The sequence below is a fragment of the Panthera tigris genome, chromosome E2 (assembly GCF_018350195.1).
Source record: "Panthera tigris isolate Pti1 chromosome E2, P.tigris_Pti1_mat1.1, whole genome shotgun sequence".
Taxonomy (NCBI): Eukaryota; Metazoa; Chordata; class Mammalia; order Carnivora; family Felidae; genus Panthera; species Panthera tigris.
In genome coordinates, this window is record NC_056674.1 from 22,922,186 (window position 1) to 22,942,090 (window position 19,905).

The following is a 19,905-nucleotide window of genomic DNA, read 5'->3' on the forward strand; positions in this document are numbered from 1 at the left end:
AAGGGGGCTGGCACCGACAGAGTGCTGAGTCCATGTTGGCAGATGGTTGGTTTGGCTGCGACATGGGATACCATTAACAGTAACTGGCCACTGAATTTGCATTGACTAGAAAGAACATAAGAAATGGTGGCTTTAGCCATGTAGTACTCTCCTCCGGACCTTAAAAAAAAACCTGCCAGATAATATTAATGGTAACCATTTGTGATAACCGGTCTCCAAGACAGTTCTCAATGACCCTCATGTATTGTAGTCACACCTTTGCGGAGCTCCCTGCCGTGCTGACAAATGCTGGGCTGCACCCACGCACAGGAAATTGAGGAAGTGACGGTGTGTAACTTTCAAAGCTAGATCATAAAGATAGGTGGCTCCTGCTTCGTGTCTTGGATCATTTGCTCTGGAAGAAGTCCACTGCTTAGCGGTGAGGATGCTCAGGCAGCCCTGTGGAGCAGCCGAGGTGTCAAGGAACTGAGGCCCCCTTGCCGAGAGCCATGTAAATGTGTTCTGGTGGAAGCCCATCCTCCAGCCCCAGTCAAGCCTTCAAATGACTGCAGTCTCAGGACAGAGCCCAGGCTAGAACTGCCCAGCTAAAGCATGTCCAAATTCTTGACCCACAGAAACCGTGAGATGTATTAGACCTTCACTGTTGTCTGAGGCCACTAAGTTTTGAAGTAACCTGTTATGCAGCAATAATCACAGACAAGGCGAAGTTGGAGCTGTTCCTTAATCCAACTGCTGACATTTCCTTGGTCTGATACACATTTTAGAAAAGGAGCTTCAGAAAATGTTACATTGTTAAAAGTTGCAACCTTAGGGGTGTGCTCACTTTGCAAATGCAACTTGAGAGATGCCCCTTAACCTCTAGCTCCTTGCCAGGACATTGCTACCCCTGAGCCCCTCCTACATAGATTCTGGAGCTTTCACTGCAAGAAAAGCAGGCTAACAAAGTGAGAGCCTTGACCGTCTAGTTTATTCCCACAACCAAGGTGGACAGCAAGAGTTGGCTATCTGGCTCAGAGGAAGCGAAGCTGGGATCTGGCTGGGAGGAGACCTTTCCTTTGCACACAGTGCGTCCTGCTCGGGGCTGAATTACCTCAATAATAAAGGAAAGGAAGACTTCATGCTATGTAAATAAACCCCAAATTCGGCCATTATTCATTTTTATTGAAATGGCATGCAAATTACTTAAACTTAGCAGAAAGCAGCCCGGTGAAAACAAGGGGCATCGGGGGCCGGTCACATTCGTTGCAAATCCACACACGACGTTCCACTAGCCCTTAATTACTTGCCCGTGCACACCAGCGGGGCTGCGCCCTTTGTCTCGCTCGCTTTGCTGGCGGTGCTAGCGACTGGGACTCCCTCCCCCGCCCGGAGCAGATGGGCCCAGGGCCTTTGTTTTCCGGGTGAAGCAACGCGGCCGCCCCGCAAGCCTGGCCTCTGGGGCTGCCTGAGCAGGGGTCCCCGCAAGCCTGGCCCCCGGGACTGCCGAGCCGGGGTCCCCGCTGAGGTCTCTGCGCTCTCTGCGCTCCCTGCGCCGTGGCCTTCCCCTGATTGTCTGCCGCATTATTGGAAGCCTCTTTGCTCCCATTGTGTGGGCGCTGTAATCTCTGAGGTTCCTGGAGTTATTTTGAGGAGCTTACTTGAGAGCAATCCCTTGGCTCGCTCAGATCACTCTCCACGCTGCCGGCTCTGGCAGAGCGGCCACCATGCGCGGGCCTCTGATCCCCAGGACTGGCCTGGTGTGCCGCAGGCCCTGCTGCCCACCGACCTGGGCTGGCTCCTGCCTGGGGCTCCGCTAGCAAAGCTGATGGCGACTGAAAAAGAAAATCCTGCAGTGAGGATTTCGACCAAGGAAGGGGCAGCAAGTACTTAAGCCCAGACACCTGCTGGAAGCTGGGAGGTGGCCGAAGGAGGGGGCCCCTGGTAGAAAGGGCTATTGGGGGGTAGTGGGTGTCCTCTCCGCATCACTGAATTCCTGACCCACGGAAATTGCCAGAGATGATACAGGTTTATCTCCCCCGACCTTCACCCAGAAGTCCCCGTTATCAGGGCCTGAGTACTGAGGTGAACAGAACATCATTAACTGCGCTCCTCCTCCCTCACCCCCCTCCAGTGGATAAGCATCCATGGGATCAGAGGGTATCTGCTTTCATAGCAGAGAAGCCGCTTGCGGAAAGGAATGTATGCCAATGGGATCCCTTTTTCCACTGGTTTCCATCCTGAAGTCAGGCACATGCTCCCCCAAGGCAACTGAAATTTTGCAGTGGATGGCCAGCTGTGGGTTAGGAATGGGGATAGGGAGAAGCTGAGACCCCAGGTAGTGCCAATGCTGCTGTGAATTCCAAGGCACCCCTCTTTTGGGAGCTCCAGCTATGGGATTATTTTCGTGTTGGAGAATTCCAGGGCCATTCTCCTCTCTTACTTTCTCCATATTCATAACTTCTCTGTTTTACCCCCCTCAGCCTCTCCCTGCCTTCCAAGGCACTCAGCACCTTCCACAGCAGTAGCCTCCATCCTGTCCCTGCCATGAGAACAGAGGCCTAGAGGCCAGGAAGTTTGGGGTTTTGTGCTGATTCTGTGACTAACAGTGTAACCATGGAGAGTCCTTTCCCCTCTCTATTTCTTGGGGAGCCTAAGAAATCATCTGGAGACCAGGGCGCCTAGAAGATTTGAACTCTCTCTAAAGGCTGTGACTGGGGGGCCTCCACTTTTCCCAGGGCCCAGGAGATGTCCCCCACATCAGTAGTTCTGGACTCTAAGCTGAGAGTGTGTTTCACCAGGGACGTGTGGAAATGGTGGCTAGTCTCAGAGCTGGTTCTCACAGGGCTGGAGTGCTGTGGGTAGGTATTTGGGAACTTTTCATGGTCCTTAAATCCTTTCATTGTGGAGAGGTCCACTGGGCTTAAAGTTAGATTTAATGTCCAAGATTTGAGGACAATCCTTTTCCTGGAGGCTGTGACTTCCTGGCAGCTAAGATCATTGTGGTGGAATCAATGAACATGCTTCCAGATCCCAGCCTGGCCTCCAACAGCTGGGGGTCTGAGGCCAGTGAAGTAACCAGGAAAAAGTCCTGCCTCCCCCTCCCCTCCGCTCTTCTCCCCTCTGGGCTGCCATCCGAAATAGGATATTACTTAACTGAACTGTGCTTGAAGCTTCAAGGTCTCTATTGTATTCTAACATTATTTACTCCTTCTCAAAATATTGTTTATTGGGTTCATTTAATTCAAGGGCTCTAGGTATTTCTTCAGCAGTAATAAAAAAAAATCAGTGCTAGGCACTGAATGGTGTGCCTACCCCCACCCCCACCCCCAATTCATGTTGAAGCCTGAAACCCCAGTGTGACTGTCTTTGGGGAGGAGCCTATAAAGGAGGTAATTAAGGTTCAGTGAGGTCTTAAGGGTGGAGCCCTGATGTGATAGGATTAGTGTTCTCATAAGAAGAGACACCAGAGACTTGGATCCCTGCTCCCTACCACAAACACAAAGAAGAGGCCATCGCCAAGGTGGAAGGCCTGCAAACCAAAAGATCTCTGAATGAAACCTGCCTTCCCAGCACCCTGATCTTGGGCTCACAGGCTCCAGAACTGTGGGGCATGTCGTGTAAATCCCCCAGTCTTTGGTAACTTGTTACGGCAGTCTGAGCAGACTAAAGCATGTGTGGATACGATAATGTATCTGACATGTTGAAGAAACTCTGTGTACCAGAAACTGACAACAGACACACAAATGCCAGGGGTCACTTAGCCACAGTCTGTACTGCAGCAAAACAACCTCCCCAAACCCTCCAAACCCTCCACATTCTGCCACGGAACAAAAGCCCAAACACATCAACGTTTAAAACAAAACCCAAAAAACAACAAAAGCAGCATTAAAGTAAAAACTACTTGGGAGAAAGAATTTCCATCCTATGAGCAATTTGAAATAAAAACTTCAGACTCATAATAGTGACTCTACCATCATTTTCTGTAATAAAACATCTATTATAACAGATATGGCAATACAATAAAAGTCCTATTGTTCCGGAAACTGTATTATAACTGAAACAGGATAATTATAGAAATACTTGCATGAGAATTGCATGTTCAACAGAACCATTGAAAATCACTCTTCTCACACTGAAAATAAGTCTTCCAGGTACAGAGAACTCTTCAGTGAGATCTGAAATAGAAGGCAAGGTGGCCTTTTTTTTTTTTCAAATCTTTTATAGCAGCATAACCTTCCAAAGCCCCCTCAGGGCCATCTGTAACATGTCTCCAAGGGCCCACCTGGCTCTGAGTTCCATACTTTATTTGGAAAACTAAAATCTGATGGTAGATTTTGAAGTAGGGCATCTCTCTATTCTTTCCACAGACAGATTTTAGGGTGAATCTCAGTTCTATCAAGTTCATTTTGTAAATTCTAACTTAGAATTTCTAGCTTCTAGAGCAGCGGACCCCTGGAACATTCTGCAGAGATCCAATCGTTTTTTGAAGGCATTGCTGGCACTGCGGCTCTCCCAGCCTTGTGGTTGACACGGGGGCTCTTGGCTCTGTTCCTCCTGAAGTCCTCACAGCAGCCCTTCGGTGTTGAGAGCAAGGATTCTTCTCATTTAGTAGCTGAGGAACCTGGGAACTGTCTGGATGGGAGCAGGGGCAGGGGATTTGTCTGGAAACTGCATTTGCACCGTAAGCACGCTGTTTTTCCTTAGCTTGACTATTTATTTGATGTGGCTTTGGGGAAACTGACAAAAATTACAGAGGAGTAGGAGGCCAGAGGGCCTGTGAGCCATCCCTTGTCACCTGACTGCTGACTTCTGATGCTCCCTCACCGTAACTTGGCACTTGCAGGGCTGGAAACTGGAGGAAATTCACAGAACCATGATGGTGGCTGAGGGACCAAGGGAGTGTGCAGGGAGGAAATAACAACAACAACAACAACAACAATAACAACAATAAACATACTCAGCACCATGGCAAATAAGTAGACAGGTGCTGAGTGATGACTGAAGGGACATGATAGCCATCTACAGATATCTGAAGGATATAAACACCAAGGAAGAAGATGAATTAATTATTTAGAGGCACAGTGATGAAGCTCCGGACCAGCTCCGTTACCAGCCCCCAAACCACCTTGCCCACAACAGTCCTTTCAGAATTAAGCTCCCCCAAGACCAAAGACAGGCAGCTTGATGGTCCCTCTGCACACAACAACTGTGATACAAGGCATGGGCCGAGCCTCCTACTTTCATTGTGCCAGCATGTACCATGTGTGTACTCAGATGCTTATCATCACGGCTGCCATTTGTTGAATACCTGGTGTTTTGCGTTGAATTGTGTCACCCCGAAGACTTTGTAGTCCTACCCCCGAAACTTGTAAATGTGACCTTATTTGAAAATAGAGTCTTTGAAGATGTCATCAAGTTCAGATGAGATCTTTAGGGTGGGCCTTTAATCCAATATGAAGAGGGAAGTTGGGACACAGGCACAGACACACAGGGAGAATGCCACGTGATGACAGATACAGGGCACAGCTGCAAACCCACGAATGCCGAGGGCTGACAGCCACACCAGAAGCTGGGAAGAGGCCAGGAGTGATGTCCCCCACAGACTTCAGAGGGAGCTTGGACCTGCCCATACGTTGGACTGCTCTCCGAAACGGAGACAATAAATTTCTGTTTTAAGACACCCACTTTGTGGTGCTTTGTTATAGGGCCCTACCTGCTACAGCAGTGTGATGAATATTTCCCATATGAAAGGAATGGCTTGCATCTTAGGGAGAAGGCTGGGGGCAAGGGATACCCCCTCCATCCCAAGGGCCAAGGAAGGAAGGGTGTCCTAGGCCCACCATATGGGGTTGGAATCCCTCCTGACCCAAAACCCTGGCTCTATGGTTGCAAGTCTGGATCAAGATCCCTGGGAATCCCTAAGCACAAGACTATGGAGCCTCCTTAGAGGTAATCTAAAATAGAAAGAAGGCTCAGTTGGTGGAGCATGTGACTCTTGATCTCGGGGTTGAGTTCAAGCTCCATGTTGGGTGTAGAGATCACTTAAAAAACATAAGAAATAAAAATTAAAAATGAATAAAAAACAAAAAGAACACTAAGATTTTAGTGTTCAAAATGACATCAAGTTTACTCATATGCTTTGATTAAGAGGTTGCAGGGGTTTATGTGTGTGTGACCTGTATATGGAATTGTCCAGCTCTGGGTCTGGGTTTTTTTTATCCTGAAAAAGCCATAAAAGGTAGGAGCTAGCTAACTCGAACTCTAGAAAAGTTGGGGTGGGGGGAAAGGTGCTGACTTCAGGGGGCCCCATGGCCTTCAGGCTGCACTCCTTCACATCCATCCCTTGCCCTCTACCCCATTTTAGATGGACCTTGCACCTTGCACCTTCCTCAAGCCCAGAGAGTCCTCCTGGGGATCGTGTCTCCCTTTGGCCCCTGATTCAGGATCTCTGACTCTCTGGCTTAGGGACATTTCTCCCTCCCCTCAGTGGTCATGGAGACAGCCCAGCAACCTTGGGGAGCCAAAGATGCTAAGTTAACATTTGGTGAATGTGTGGATCATAGTCTGAAGCTGGCTTTATGAATGCAGACCAGCATGCTTTGGGATTCTTGCACCCTTCTGGAAAATGGTGGATTGTGAAGGCATGGGGTGGAATCAGATTTCCTGCCTCTCTGGGCACATGAGGCTCACATTTGGGACTCTGGAGATGTTTTTCGCGAGAATAATCTTGATCCCTATACATTTCCTCCTTTACTCTTCAGTAGTATCCTATGGGACAGGGACTATCATTGTTGTCATTTCCCAAATGAGGAAACTGAGGCATAGAGAAGTTGAATGACTTTCCCAAGGTCACCCAGCCAGATCTTAGGACTGTAAGCATTATGAGAGCACTATCTGTATGCTGGGCCAGGGCACAGTCACCATGATGGCGACCCTGCTGTGCACCTCCTTCACAGGACCGACTCTACAGGAGGCCCAGCTGACACTATGAGACTGTGGAATCATCTGTTACATTTATGGGCTTCTGTGTATGCACCCACTCATACCAGAATGAAGGTGCCAGGTTGCTGATAGGTGCAATGTTTGTGGGACTTCTTACAGTTCACCTTCTCTTCTCAAGAGGGTCCTGACCTTGAAGTTTCTTTCCCTTCCAGCATCTTTCCTGCCTACCAGTACTCCCCTTACCACCTCTGGGGAAGGAGTCAGCAGCCCAATTCTTTAATGAGCCACCAGAGGGAGCTGCCTGCAGAGAAACTACAGAATCTCCCCCAGGTAGGGGCCTGGAGATGATTGAGCTATTCTTAGCCTCAGTTAACTTTCATTGTTGAATGTCACCGAAACTCAACAAAAGCTCCTACTCAGACATGGATGGATTTCACTGTGGCCAGGGAACCCTGGTTAATGCTCAAGGCCCTTTCTCACAGGAGGACAGAAGGGAAACGGAAGTAACAAAAATGATGATAGTTATAGAGTATAAAGTTTCAATTCTGCAAGATAAATACATGCTAGGAATCCATGCAGCATACTGCCTACAGCTGATAATATTGTATCATACACTAAATGTATACTAAAGAGGGTAAATCTTATGTTAAGTGTTCTCAACTCTCTCTCTCTCTCTCTCTCTCTCTCACACACACACACACACACACACACACACACACACGATAATAGTAATAATAAAGAGAGTGGGAAAAAACTTCTGAAGTTTGATATGTTTATGGTATAGATTGTGATGATGGTCTCACAGGTATATGCTTATCCCCCAACTCGTTGGCTTATATACCTTAATACGTACAGCTTTTTTAAGTCAGCAAATATATATACCTTTTTTTTTAAACATCTTATTGGGGCATGTATATACTATAGTATATATGTCTGTTTAAATATATGGTATATATATATATGCATATGTGTTTATATCTGTGTGTGTACATACATGGTATTTATATGTGTATATATGCGTGTATATATGTGGTATATACATATGTGTGTACTTTCCCACTCAAAAGAGGAAAAAGAAGAAAAGGAAACAAGATGACTGGTCGTGTAAAAGAGGCCCATCCTCCGGGTGTCTACAGTACCCTGGAAAGCCAGGCTAAGTGCTGGGTTCAGCAAGGTCTTCGAGCCAGGTGGACCCAGGTTAGAGTCTGAACCCTGACACACCCTACCTGGGTGGCCTTGGGCAGACCCACCTCTCCATGCCTGGCTTCTCCTATCTGTAATATGGCAGTGGCAACCATGCCTAGGTGACAGGACTACTGCCAGGATTAAGTGGTATAGTCCACGGAAAGCCACCAGAGCCTTTTTCAGATTTGAAATGGTTCAAGGCCAGCCCTTGTGAGCGCATGTGTAGGAGCATGGGGGTGGGGGAGGGGGTGGGGGGAATCTCCTCCATACTCTCTCGAAAGTATCCCCTGCACCCCCTCCCCACCTCTGCCCCCTCCCAACAGTCTCCCCAACCTCAGCTTTGTCCTGGAAGCTGGAGTCCCCTTCCCTTGGAACCCTGGGAGTAAATCGAGCGCTTAGCCTTTCAACCCCCCAGACCCAGAGGCGTCTGGTGCCAGCACCGGCCTCCAGCTTATGTTGGACTTTGGCCCATACATTCACCGAACATTAATTTAGTACCTTTGGCTTCCCGTGGTTCCCATGATCGCTGAGGGGAGGGAGGATAGTCCCTAGGCCTGAGGGTCAGAGATCCTGAATCAAAGGTCAAAGGGAAAGAGGATCCCAGGAGGCCTTTCCGGGCTTGAGGGAGTTGCAAGGTGCCAAGCGCATCTAAAACGTGTGCGGGCTGGGGTAGAGGACAGGGGATGGACGCGCTGGAGCGCAGCTTGGGGACCACGGTGACTTCAGCCTGCACGGCCCAGCCTGTCGGAGGCCTGGGCCCGGAGGAGGAGGAGGGGCGCCGCCTGCGCCCTCGGGCTCCGCGGCGAGCCTGGGCCCGGCCGGCTGCGGGAGCGCGGCGCTACGCGGCGCCGGGGTGAGTGGCGGCCGGAAGGCCCCCCTTGCGGGCGAGCCGGAAGGCGGGAGGGCGGAGCCCGGGCCGCCGCGGGTGCCGGGGGACGCTCGGCGGCGCGGGACTCGGGTCGCGCGGGTCTGGGGCTCCCGGCGGCGACGCGGGCGGCGGGCCGCCTCCCAGCGGGGGGAAGGGCCTCCGTGCGCCGGCGTCGCGCGGGGTGAGGCCGGGCGCCCAGGAGGTGGGGCCGGGAGGCCTGCGGGCTGCCGGGCCTAGCCTGTCACGTTGCTAGGGTATTCATTTTCCATATGAAGACACTGAGGCACGGAGAGGCTGACGTCACATCAGAAGTAAGCAGTAGCAGCCGAGCTGGGTTTAGAACCCGGGCTGCCAGACTTGGGGGTGGGGGCTCGTACGCAGCGGTGCGCCACGCAGTGACCCGGGTTTGTGTGTTTGTGTGACCTCCTCAGTTACCCACGTGTATGTGTCCTCCTCAGTAACCCGGTGGACCTCCTCAGTGTCCCAGGTGCGTGGGCGGGGGGGGGGGGGGGGGGGCAGGATGGAGTCCTAGTTAGGATACCGGGTGAGTCAGCACCCCTGGACTCGCCCTATGGGGAATGTTTAGAGATGACCCGAATGGATGTCAATGATTTAGGAGGGGCGAATTAGTTTGGTGAGGACAGGTGGCTTCTTTAGCCTTGAAAAAAGGAAACAGACTTTGAGAGGCTGCACAGCAGCCTGTTCATGGGCCAGGTAGGTAGGTAGGTAGGTAGGTAAGGTCACTCTCCCCGGGCCTGTGACAGAGAGAAGGCAGTACCTGCTTTGCTTTGGCCTCCTTGGTACAAGAAGATAGGCCAGGGCGGCTTGCTCTCTTGATGTTTTTTTTTCTTTTTTTTTTTTTTTTTTAAGTTTATTTATTTATTTTGAAAGAGAAAGAGCATGAGCGGTGGAGGGGAAGAGGGAAAGGGCGCGTCAGAGAATCCCAAGCAGGCTCCGCACTGACAGTGTGAAGCCCCACTGGGGTCTGGAACTCAGGAACCGCCAGATCATGACCCCAGCCGAAGTCAAGAGCTGGACGCTTGCCCACAGAGCCACCCAGGCGCCCTGCTCTTTCGATTTTTTACAAGAAATCTGAAATCAGATGTATGTGAAATCAGATCTCTTAATACTGGCAACCAGCTGAGTTTTTAAAAAGTCTATGGGCGGGGTGCCTGGGTGGCTCAGTCAGTTAAGCGGCCGACTTCGGCTCAGGTCTGGATCTCGCGGTCCGTGAGTTCGAGCCCCGCGTCGGGCTCTGTGCTGACAGCTCAGAGCCTGGAGCCTGTTTCGGATTCTGTGTCTCCCTCTCTCTGACCCTCCCCCGTTCATGCTCTGTCTTTCTCTGTCTCAAAAATAAATAAACGTTAAAAAAAAAAAAATTAAAAAAAAAAAGTCTATGAGCTAATCTGACAATGCTGCTGGGATCCAGGAGTAACCCTGGCCCCAGGGCATACAGAGGTGGGAAGACCAGGTTTACAGGAGCCAGTGCACACAGTGGAAGTTGATGACTTCCAACAGACGAGTAGAAAGTACTGAAGATTGCAGGTGAGCAAGATCTCTGTCTGAGTCCTTAGGGGCTTGCTTTTCTAATTTTTTGTTTTTTGTTTTTTAAACAGGGTGCATGGAGGTCTGTGTTAGCGCTGAAGCCCCCCTCTCTCTCCTGTCTCACAATCTGGTCCGTCTCAAAAAGCCGCGCTGCAGTCTCAGGGATGGGCTCATCTCCCTCTTTCCCAGAACCTTGCTGTAATCAGCAGACCAGCCTGGTGCGTGGAGAAAACCAGGGCTGCAAGTTGGCATTTGCCTTCCCTGTGGCTGGCAGATGGGCTTTCTGTGACCAGAACCTGTTTTGTGGACAAATCTGATTCTGAAATAGGTGTGATATGGGAGGGGAGGCCCCATTCCCACTCTCTGAGGTCTGTCCCCATCAGAGTACTCTTCCTCCCTCCTCCCTCCTTCCTCGCTTCCCTGTTGCTTACAGACAAAGGCAAGCTTGGAGTGGGAGAAGGAGCAGGACTGCTTCCTCCCTCAATCTGGCAAGCCTGGAGAAGTCAGGAGGCTGAGCTTTTTAGCAAGGAGTCAGGAGATGGGGTTACAAACCTTTCTTCCACAAGAGTCTATTGATGCTCTAGCTTCTAAAATGATCCCTGCAAGGAAATTAAGCCAGCTTTCTCTTGGATTGAGGCAGCCACAGTGCCACTGCTTTCTGTGGTGTAGAGCTATTGAGCCCAGCCAGAGTTGGGCCACTTCTTCCCCTGCCCTCCCACACACCGTGACACCTGCTGGTCCTCCAGTTCTGCAGAGCCCTGGGCCTGTGCCTTGTGCTGGTCTGCCTGGGCAAAGTGGAGGTTGAGAACAGCACTTGCACAATGATGCCTTATGAGCCCCTGTGGGTTTATGTAAAGTCAATCAGAGCAGGTCGGAAGCTAGGGTTTTTTTGATGGACAATAGAGCGTGATGTGGCTGTTTCCTGCCTCGTTTACATGTGTTTTCTTGCTGTGCAGAAACGGTTTCGAGAGTGCAAATCATAATGCTGCAGAAAACCTGTTTTAGGAGTGGTGTCTGGGCAGAGTGCACTGGCCAGGAGGCCAGCCTTGCAGACCACCCTTGGGGTCTTCATGTGCCCGGAAATGGGAAGCTCACTGCAGCTTCCAGAGGGGCTTTCCTAGGACGGGAGCTTTGTCTCCCTTTCCCTAGCATAATTGACTGATAAAAAGCTAGATATAAACCAGATATAAAGTATACAATGATTAGACGTTCTACAGGAGGGTTTTTAGCTTTTTGAAAGGCTTGACCATGAAATTAAATGCCTTTGGTTATCAATATTTGAAATAAATGAGCATTTGAAATAAAACTCATTTTGTTTTCATAGCTTCACAGGACCATGGCTACTGGGTGAATCAAGTCCCACCCTCCATCCCCTCATGTTGTAGTGACTTCTGCTGTGTGCAGTCCCTTAGCTCTTGTAATGCTATTTTACTCTTGTGACACTTGTGAGTGGACAAGTCTTGACCCTCAAGTGGGCTGCCTTCCAGGGAGGAGAAGGCAGCGTGTACTCTGCGAGAGGCTGCCAGTAGTGAGCAAAGGTGCCTGGAAGCTGGGAGGTGCCTTGATGGGTCCAGGACACACGCAGCCAAAGCAGGAACGGGCATCCTGACTTCTCCTCCAGTCCCTCGAGTGGCCCTTCAGGGCCTGCCCCTCATTGCCTCTATACCCCACTTGGTCAAACAGATGCATTCGGGGGATGCTTGTTTGCAGTTTCTGAACTTGAGGACTAAGTAAGAGATGTCAGATGTCCCAGGTCACGCTCTCTTAGGGTCTTGCTGTCCAAAGTGGGGTTAGAAGACCAGCTGGAGGCTTGTTCGAAATGCACAATCTCAGCCCACTCCTACTGGCTGTACTTAGCAAGGTCGTCAGTGGTTCCTGTGCACTGTGGAGAATCACTGATCTCAAGAATATTGCAGGGACCAGAGCACAGGAGACTTCTTACCTCTCTGGGGACTGCACAGAAGTTCTGAAACCTGACTGTGGTGATCCAGCAGGCCCACACACTTCGTTCTAAGGGCTCAAATTGCTCTCCCAGGATTGGGAGGGTAATTTTACATTAGAGGCTGGTTCTGGATTATCCTTGGGTCAAAAAGAAGATGTAACCAAAAGATATTGAGCAACAGGGTCTGCCCCAAACTTTGCAAGTTCCTTTAGCAACATTCCTTTAGCAAATGTGTCAGCCCTGAGTGAAAACGGGAGTGATGGAAAGGAAGTGCCCACTGAGTCTTGGGTTCAGCTGAAGCGGGAAGGAGAAGCACCAGCTCGGGCCGCTTTGATTTTAGCCCCCAGCCCAGGCAGGTGGCCCATCAGTGTAGTGGCTCTCCATTCATGCCCACCCTGGGTCAGAGCCCACCCTGCCCTTGCCCTGCCTGCCTGCCAGTTTCCCCCAGTATGGCAAACAATTTCCTGACCTCAGAGAAGTTTTCTAAGGTCATTGTTCCAAAGGCCCATCTGTCTCTGTCCAAACATATGCAACTCCCTGGAATTCTTTGGTTTATTTTATTCTCCGATTGTTTCATATTACCATGTCATCCTGTCTCTGTCTTTGATACCCCACATGCAGAACTGGTTTGGGTTTAGGAGTGGTGTGTGTCAGTAACAGAATGTCCATTTATTTATTTTTTACATTATATTTATTTTTAAGAGAGAGAGAGAGAGGCACAGCACAAGTGGGGGAGGGGCAGAGAGAGAAGGAGACACAGAATGGGAAGCAGGCTCCAGGCTCTGAGCTGTCAGCACAGAGCCTGATGCGGGGCTCGAACTCACAAACCGTGAGATCATAACCTGAGCCCAAGTCAGATGCTTAACCAACTGAGCCACCCAGGCGCCCCCAGAATGTCCATTTAGAGCCATCATGTCTCAGGGCCTGCAGTATTCCAGACTCACACTGGCCACTTTGCATCCATTCTACTTATACCTTTCAAGAATCCAGCTTGTAGATGGTTTGTCTCCATATTACAGGTGAGGAATGTGACGGTCTGCTCAGGGTCATGCAGCGGGCAAGTGCGGGCACAAAGCCGGTGTGGTCTCACAGCCCAACACTTTCCCCTTTACTGGCTTGGCATGAGCTCAGTTGCACTGTCACACAAAAGAGGACTTGAGGCCAGGACTTTCTGCACCCTGCCAGGCTTTGCACACTGGGGATGCCTGAGCCAGCAGGACGGTCGCTGATGCAAGAGAGGTCAGTCTTGCCTCACTTGTGGTGAACCGGTAGAGCCTGCAGTTGGGGTTGCTCCTTAATCTGTCCTAAGTCAGAAGTTAAGCAGAGAGAAGAGAAGACCTTTCACCCATTCTGCTGATTCTGTTTGCTTGTTAACTAAATGCTACCCTGCTTTGTCTGTGACAACTTTTCACGTGACGGAGTGCTGTCGGTCGTGCGTATGGTGGAGCTACTGTTCTCTACTGAAAAATGAGGACTCTTCCTCAAAACTCTAGGGAGAGTAACATTTGGGTGGAAATACACTGACACCCATTGAAAGTCTCCCTCTGAAATGCTTCCTTTGAGGCTTGCCGAGATGCCCGTCGTGGTAGGAGACATCATGAAGCTGCTCTGCTCCATTTCCGAGGAGAGGAAAATGAAGGCGGCCGTCAAGCACTCTGGGAGGGGCGCCCTGGTCACAGGGGCCGTGGCCTTCGTCGGGGGCCTGGTTGGAGGCCCACCCGGACTAGCTGTTGGTAAGCGTGAATCCCTTGCAGGGACAGCCAGCCTGGTGGGTGTTGTGAAAAAGGCCTTTGAGACCACGGAGACCTCATAAAGGTCTCTGTCCCGTGTAAGATGTTCAGTCAAGTTGCTTCTGTGAAATGATCTCTGTGTACATAATGTATCCTATTGAAAACGCAGCTTCTGAGTGTGAATGTCTCAGAAGTGCAGGGCGTTCTTGGAAATGGCATGTGTCATGCAGACCTGGGGGATGCCTCTCCCCGCAGGGGTGTGTCCTAGAGTCCGAAGATATCGGGGTGTCCTGGGTCCCTTGGATAGTCTCCTAACCCCGTCACCATTGCATATCACTGCAGAAGGGAACCAGGGAGGAGGCTGGGACTTGCTGAGCACCTGCTAGGAGCACATGCTGTCTGGCCATTTTACATAAGCCCATTCAGAGAGACTGCCCCATTCTGAAAGCAAACAATCTAATGCAGAAACAGCAATAAACTATGCTAGAGTGGCCATCCCTGCCCCTTTCTTTTGCCACCTGCTTCTATTTGAGAGCCAGTTTCTGGCAATGAATGGAGGTTTGGCTGATTTTCCCATCATTCCTTGGAGATAGGATGAGGTTGCTTCCTTTGGCTTAGGAATAGGAAGGAAGAATTCCTGTGTGGCCTGAACTGTGGGCTAGGGTGGCATTAGTGAGCTGGCTGCTGTGTGGGCCTGACTTGAGGAGGGGCTGGATTATGCCTCCCTTGAGGTGCCTCAGATGGACCCTGAGACATAGGAGCATTGGCTAAAGACATGGTCTGCTGCATTGGGCTCAGTGAATCCTTAACTGAATGCCTGCCTTGTGCTGGGGAGGCTGTGCTGGGGACATCGGAGAGCTCAGAGTCTGGTGGAAATCCTGTCTGTACACGAGTATAGGCTGGAGAGGTGACTGTGTGTCTGCCAGGTTGGCTTCTGTTTCCCAGCTCCCCAGCATGGCTTCCTGCTCTGTTCTGCCTTTCTATAGCAGGATGGGCATATCCGAGGACACTTCATGAAGCTGAGATCACACTGGGGAGTAAATCAGCATGTGGGTGGCCCCAGACCTTCCACATGTACATTTCCCTTTCCAAACTGTGAATTAGTGAGTCCTGACTTCAGCTTCTCACCATCCAACAAGCAGCCAGTGAGGGCGGAGACCAGGCCATTGCCTCTTTCCTCAGCGACATTCTGTATCTTTGTCCCACCCCATCTAGTGCACTCAGGGGCGGTCTTGATAGGATCGTTTATCATATAGCTGTTCTCAGATGCCATTGTGGGAGCATATATTTTATTCGGATTATGTAAAAGCTGGTGGAGAACAGGATGTCTGCAAAGAGAACCCGGGGGATTCGCTACTTGCAGCCCCTGCTCGTGGGCGGGAGTATCATTTTACCCAGAAAACAAAGGAATTTTCTCTTCTCCAAAGAGTTAGTAATTTGCTGGTCGATATTCCTGGCGACTTTTTGCATTAAGTGCTGCTCTAAATCAAATATTGATGTTCTCATAAAGGTTTAGTGCAGATGTGTGCAACTCTTGTCGACTCTAAGCACTTCACGGGTGTCATGGGGAAAAGTTCAGTAAAACTTGTAAATTACTGATTTTCCCTCCCCAGAATCCTCCCTGCCTTAGGAGCAGAAGGGGAGCCTGTCCAGGGGCAGTGCTGAGGCTCCAGGACTCTATGTTGGCCTGGTCTCTGTCTCAGGGGAGGGTGTGCTTCTTGAGAGGGTGCAGGTTTACGGCGTGTGTGTAGGGTCCAGCCTACATATGGGTCCTTCCTGGCCCGGGGCTGTATTCTTTCAGATAAACCTCTTATTTGGGAGCAGTAGTAGATGTACAGAGAAGTTGGCAGGACCATGCAGAGAATTCCTGTATATCCCTCACCCGGTTTGTGTTCCCCTAACATTAATGTCTTGTATTACAATGGTACGTTTGTCAAAACTAAGAAGCCAACACTGATACCTGACTATTAGCTATTCTCCAGACTTTATTTGGATTTTGGCAGTTTTTGCATTAATGAACTTTTCCTGTCCCCAAATCCAGCTCAAGATATCACACTGCATTTAATCCTCATGTCTCCTTAGTCTCCCCTGGTCTGTGACGGTTTCTCAGACTTTGCTTGTCTTTCACAGCCTGGGTAGCTTTGAGGAATATTGGTCAGGTATTTGTAGAATGCCTCTCCGTTTGGGTCTGCCTGATGAGTTTCTCATGATTAGCCTGGGGTTATGGACCATGGAAGGAGGTGGTGTGCCTATTTCATAGTGCCATTTCAGGGACACGTGACACCCACAGGGCCTCCCTGGTGACACCCACCTTGCTCACCTGGTTAAGGTGGTATTTGCCAGGTTTCTCCACTGTGAAGTTACCGTTTCCCATTTCCATGCTCTGCTCTACTCGTTGGAAGAGAGTTGTCATGTCCAGCTAGCTGGGCTGCATATTTTAAATACCTGATCATTGATATTTGAAAATCATGGGACCTTTTGAAGATACAAATCTAGCATTCTGTGCAGTACCAATGGGTTGGCAAGGGGTGGCCACGGCCCATTTAGACAGGGAAACAGCTCCCTGTCACCCACAGGCTCACCCAGCCTTCCTCATTCCTCTCAGCCCCCTGCCTGGCCCCTGAAGGCACTAGGGTTTGAGACCTCTGCCCCAGGGTGCCTTTCTGTAACAAGCCTGCATCCCACTTGATTAGACAGGACTTTCCGTTGACATAAGGGCATCAAGTCCCCAAATCGTGCGCCTTAAATTTGATCATAAATTTACATTTAAAAACACTGATTATGCCCTTTTGGGTCTGCTGAAAAAGAAATAGTTGAGTAAGTTAAATCTGATATTTATCATCATACAGCTCTGGAGGGGTTGCATTAAAAATAGTTGTTTCAAGAGTAAAGGTCTCCTTATCTGTCCCCAGGGTCCTTTAAGCACATGATTTCACTAGAAATTTCCAAAGTTCAGGGGCAAAGAGCATATTAGACACTCAATGGAGAAAACTCTGCCTCACCGCTGAGATAATTCTCCTTGAAAATGCACTTGATCCCAGCTCTCTCCTTTCAGATGAGGGAGATTTTTGTGGGAAGCATGGGAGCCTTTGGCCCCTGGAAAAGATTGTAGTTAGCACAGCTATGAGGTGGGAGACGCTTCGTGCAGAGCTTAAGGAAGGGCATGCTTGGGTGTCAATTATACGGACCCAAATGGACTAAAGACCACATTAACCTCTGCCCCCCGCACTGTGGGGTAGAGCGGGCACAGAGCCGAGCCCGTTCTGGCCCTCCCTGAATGTGCCTACTCGTCATGGTGGTGGACGTGCTCTCTGCAAGAACCTGAGACCGTCATTTACGATTACGGCCCAACTAATTACGCCTTCCCTTGTTTTCTAGGGGGGGCCGTCGGGGGTCTATTAGGTGCATGGATGACAAGCGGACAGTTTAAGCCAATTCCTCAGATCCTAATGGAGCTGCCACCCGCTGAGCAGCAAAAGCTCTTTAATCAAGCCACCGCCATCGTCAGGCACCTGGAGTGGATGGACGCCGTGCAGCTGACCACGCTGGTCATGGGCAGTGAGGCCCTGCAGCAGCAGCTGCTGGCGATGCTGGTGAACTATGTCACCAAGGAGCTCCAGGCCGAAGTTCAGTACGATGACTAGGTCGTTCCTCCTGGGACGCAGGGGTCTCGTGTACGTGATTCAGACCCACAGAAGGGGACAGGGGGTTTGGGAAAGCCCCACATCATCAGTGTGTTACCTTGCGTGGAATGAAAGCTGCTGGAGAGGTTACTGCGGCGCGGTATCATGCTCTGGAGATTATTTATGAAGATGTCGTGTTTTGGGGTCGCGCGCACTAATATGCACTGACCACCCTGTGGCTGGAAGGCTGGTGAAGAGCGACATCAGTGACAGCTTTCCGGGTCCACTGTTACTCACAAGGCAGTGTGGCGGAAGGCCCTTGTGTTCCACCTCCCCACCTGTGAAGGAGTCCTGTCCTAAGCACCTGTTAGAGGACGCCTGTCCTAAGCACCTGTTACGGGACCTGTTCCTCCCCTGGGGCCCTGGGTCTCAGGACCTGGGAGCTGGCCCATGAGGGAATCACATTTCCCTCATGTGCCCCTTCCCTGGCCAGTGACTTCCAAGTGTCCCTTCCACGGAGGGGCGGTCGGCATGTTGAGTGAAGCCACAACATCAAGGCCCCCAGCCCTTCTCCCACGTGGCATACCTGGGCTCTCACCGTCCCAGGGGCTTACTCTCCCCATCTGAAAAGTCGTGGTAGTTCTTGAGGTTTGCTTTTCAAATTAAGTACTTTCAGTAAAAAGTGTTGCTCTTTCTGAATTGATAGAATCTAGGAAATGCGTCCACCCTAAATTCTCCCTTAATACTATATTCACTTTGTTTTCGGAACCGTAACTTGACTAGGTGTTATCAAATTGCAATAAATGTTTTCTGAACAGGCCTCTTCTCACATATTTTGTGTAAAGCATTTCTAACACCTGGAGTGCAAGGGAATGCTGGATTTGTGGCTCTAAAGGATGACAGAAGCCTCCCAAGTCCAGTGCTTGAGACCCAGTTTTCCAGGTTTCCTGCTTCAGCCTCCCTGTGCTGCCATGTGTGCACCCTGCCCTGAGCCTCCCCTACTCCCCTGGCACCTGCAGAATGCCTCTTAGGTCTCCAGGCCCTGGGCAGGACAGCAACTTGGGGCTCTCTCTGATGGGAAACGGCACGGGCCTCCCTGGGGGTACGGAGGAGGCCCTCCTAAGGAGAACCAGTGTTCCAGCTCTTCCATTGGTGTAAAGGAAACTTCAGGGTGAATTAAAACCCATGCTGATTAAGGAAGGATTGAGCCTTTATCTCACAGAAAAGGTGCTCTTTAGCTGGCCTCAGCTAACACAAGTTAGGTGCCCTGGCACAGGCCACACCCCTGGAACTGATTAAGCCACTGGTCATTGATGTGCTGTTTGAGTTAATGGGGTGCAGGTAGGGAGCCATTTGGATGGCTCTTCTAACTCATAGAGGGTGATTGGGAAGTTTGGGGAAGCCTCACCCATGCATTACTTCTGTGTTGGGTGGGCCTGACTCTCCCAGGCCCAGGGGACACAGGGGTCCTAGGCAAGAAGCCCTAGTGAAGCCCACTGAAGTGCCCCTCTGGCCTGCCTGCCTTGATTCCTTGGAAAAACACTGGCCCAAGTGTTGGGTGACCAATTATGGGTCAGATGGAGCAGGCCTTGCTGAATGAAGTCACCCTTGACTAGCCGGGTCCTGGAGTGACCCATACTGGACTTTGGGCCCAAGAGGGCAGACCAGACCTTGAGTCCTGTCTTCCATAGGAAGTAAAAGCACTTTCCCTTCAGAATTTCCTTTCGGCTCCTATGGTTTTAGTATTCTTATTTCTGTGTCTTCTATGAAAAAATCTTCATTTATTTATTTTTCAATAGGTAACACCAGCCTGGTACAAAACTTAGAAGATGTCAGACAGTACAAATGTAAAAGCAAGCCTTCCTCTTGCAGGGACCCCTGTTCCAGTCCTCTCCCCAGAGTATTCCTTAACTCTGTTTTTAAACAGTCTTTTAAAACCATTCATTTCCTTTTATTTGTTAGTGTTTGCTGATGAAAGCTTAGAAAAATCCAGAAAAGGATGATGTTTTACCGCCTAGATTATCACTCTTTGTTTTTTAATGTTTGTTTATTTTGAGAGAGAGAGAGAGAGAGAGAGAGAGAGAGAATCCC

At 50.2% G+C, this 19,905-nt stretch overlaps 1 protein-coding gene across 5 annotated transcripts; it reads left to right on the forward strand.

The window, feature by feature from the left end:
• The first annotated feature begins 8,907 nt into the window (after positions 1–8,907).
• Positions 8,908–18,633, forward strand: CE2H19orf12 (chromosome E2 C19orf12 homolog). 5 transcript variants are annotated; one of them, XM_042968732.1, is made up of 4 exons: positions 8,908–8,959; positions 10,591–10,847; positions 14,025–14,194; positions 17,570–18,633. In XM_042968732.1, the coding sequence occupies exons 3-4, from the start codon at positions 14,035–14,037 to the stop codon at positions 17,833–17,835; spliced, it is 426 nt and encodes a 141-aa protein (XP_042824666.1). In that variant the 5' UTR covers positions 8,908–8,959; positions 10,591–10,847; positions 14,025–14,034; the 3' UTR covers positions 17,836–18,633. The 5 variants fall into 5 exon arrangements, with proteins under 5 accessions (XP_042824666.1, XP_042824667.1, XP_007096783.1 ...); XM_007096721.2 differs by lacking the exon at positions 8,908–8,959 and adding an exon at positions 9,091–9,285; XM_007096723.2 differs by lacking the exons at positions 8,908–8,959; positions 10,591–10,847 and adding an exon at positions 9,091–9,285.
• The last annotated feature ends 1,272 nt before the right edge of the window (positions 18,634–19,905 follow it).

Coding starts and splice junctions, on each gene's coding strand:
- CE2H19orf12 (XM_042968731.1), top strand. CDS start 10,479: ATGACTTCCAACAGACGAGTAGAAAGTACTGAAGATTGCAG. Junction 10,520..14,024: donor GAAAGTACTGAAGATTGCAG/GTGAGCAAGATC, acceptor GCTTCCTTTGAG/GCTTGCCGAGATGCCCGTCG. Junction 14,195..17,569: donor CCCACCCGGACTAGCTGTTG/GTAAGCGTGAAT, acceptor CTTGTTTTCTAG/GGGGGGCCGTCGGGGGTCTA.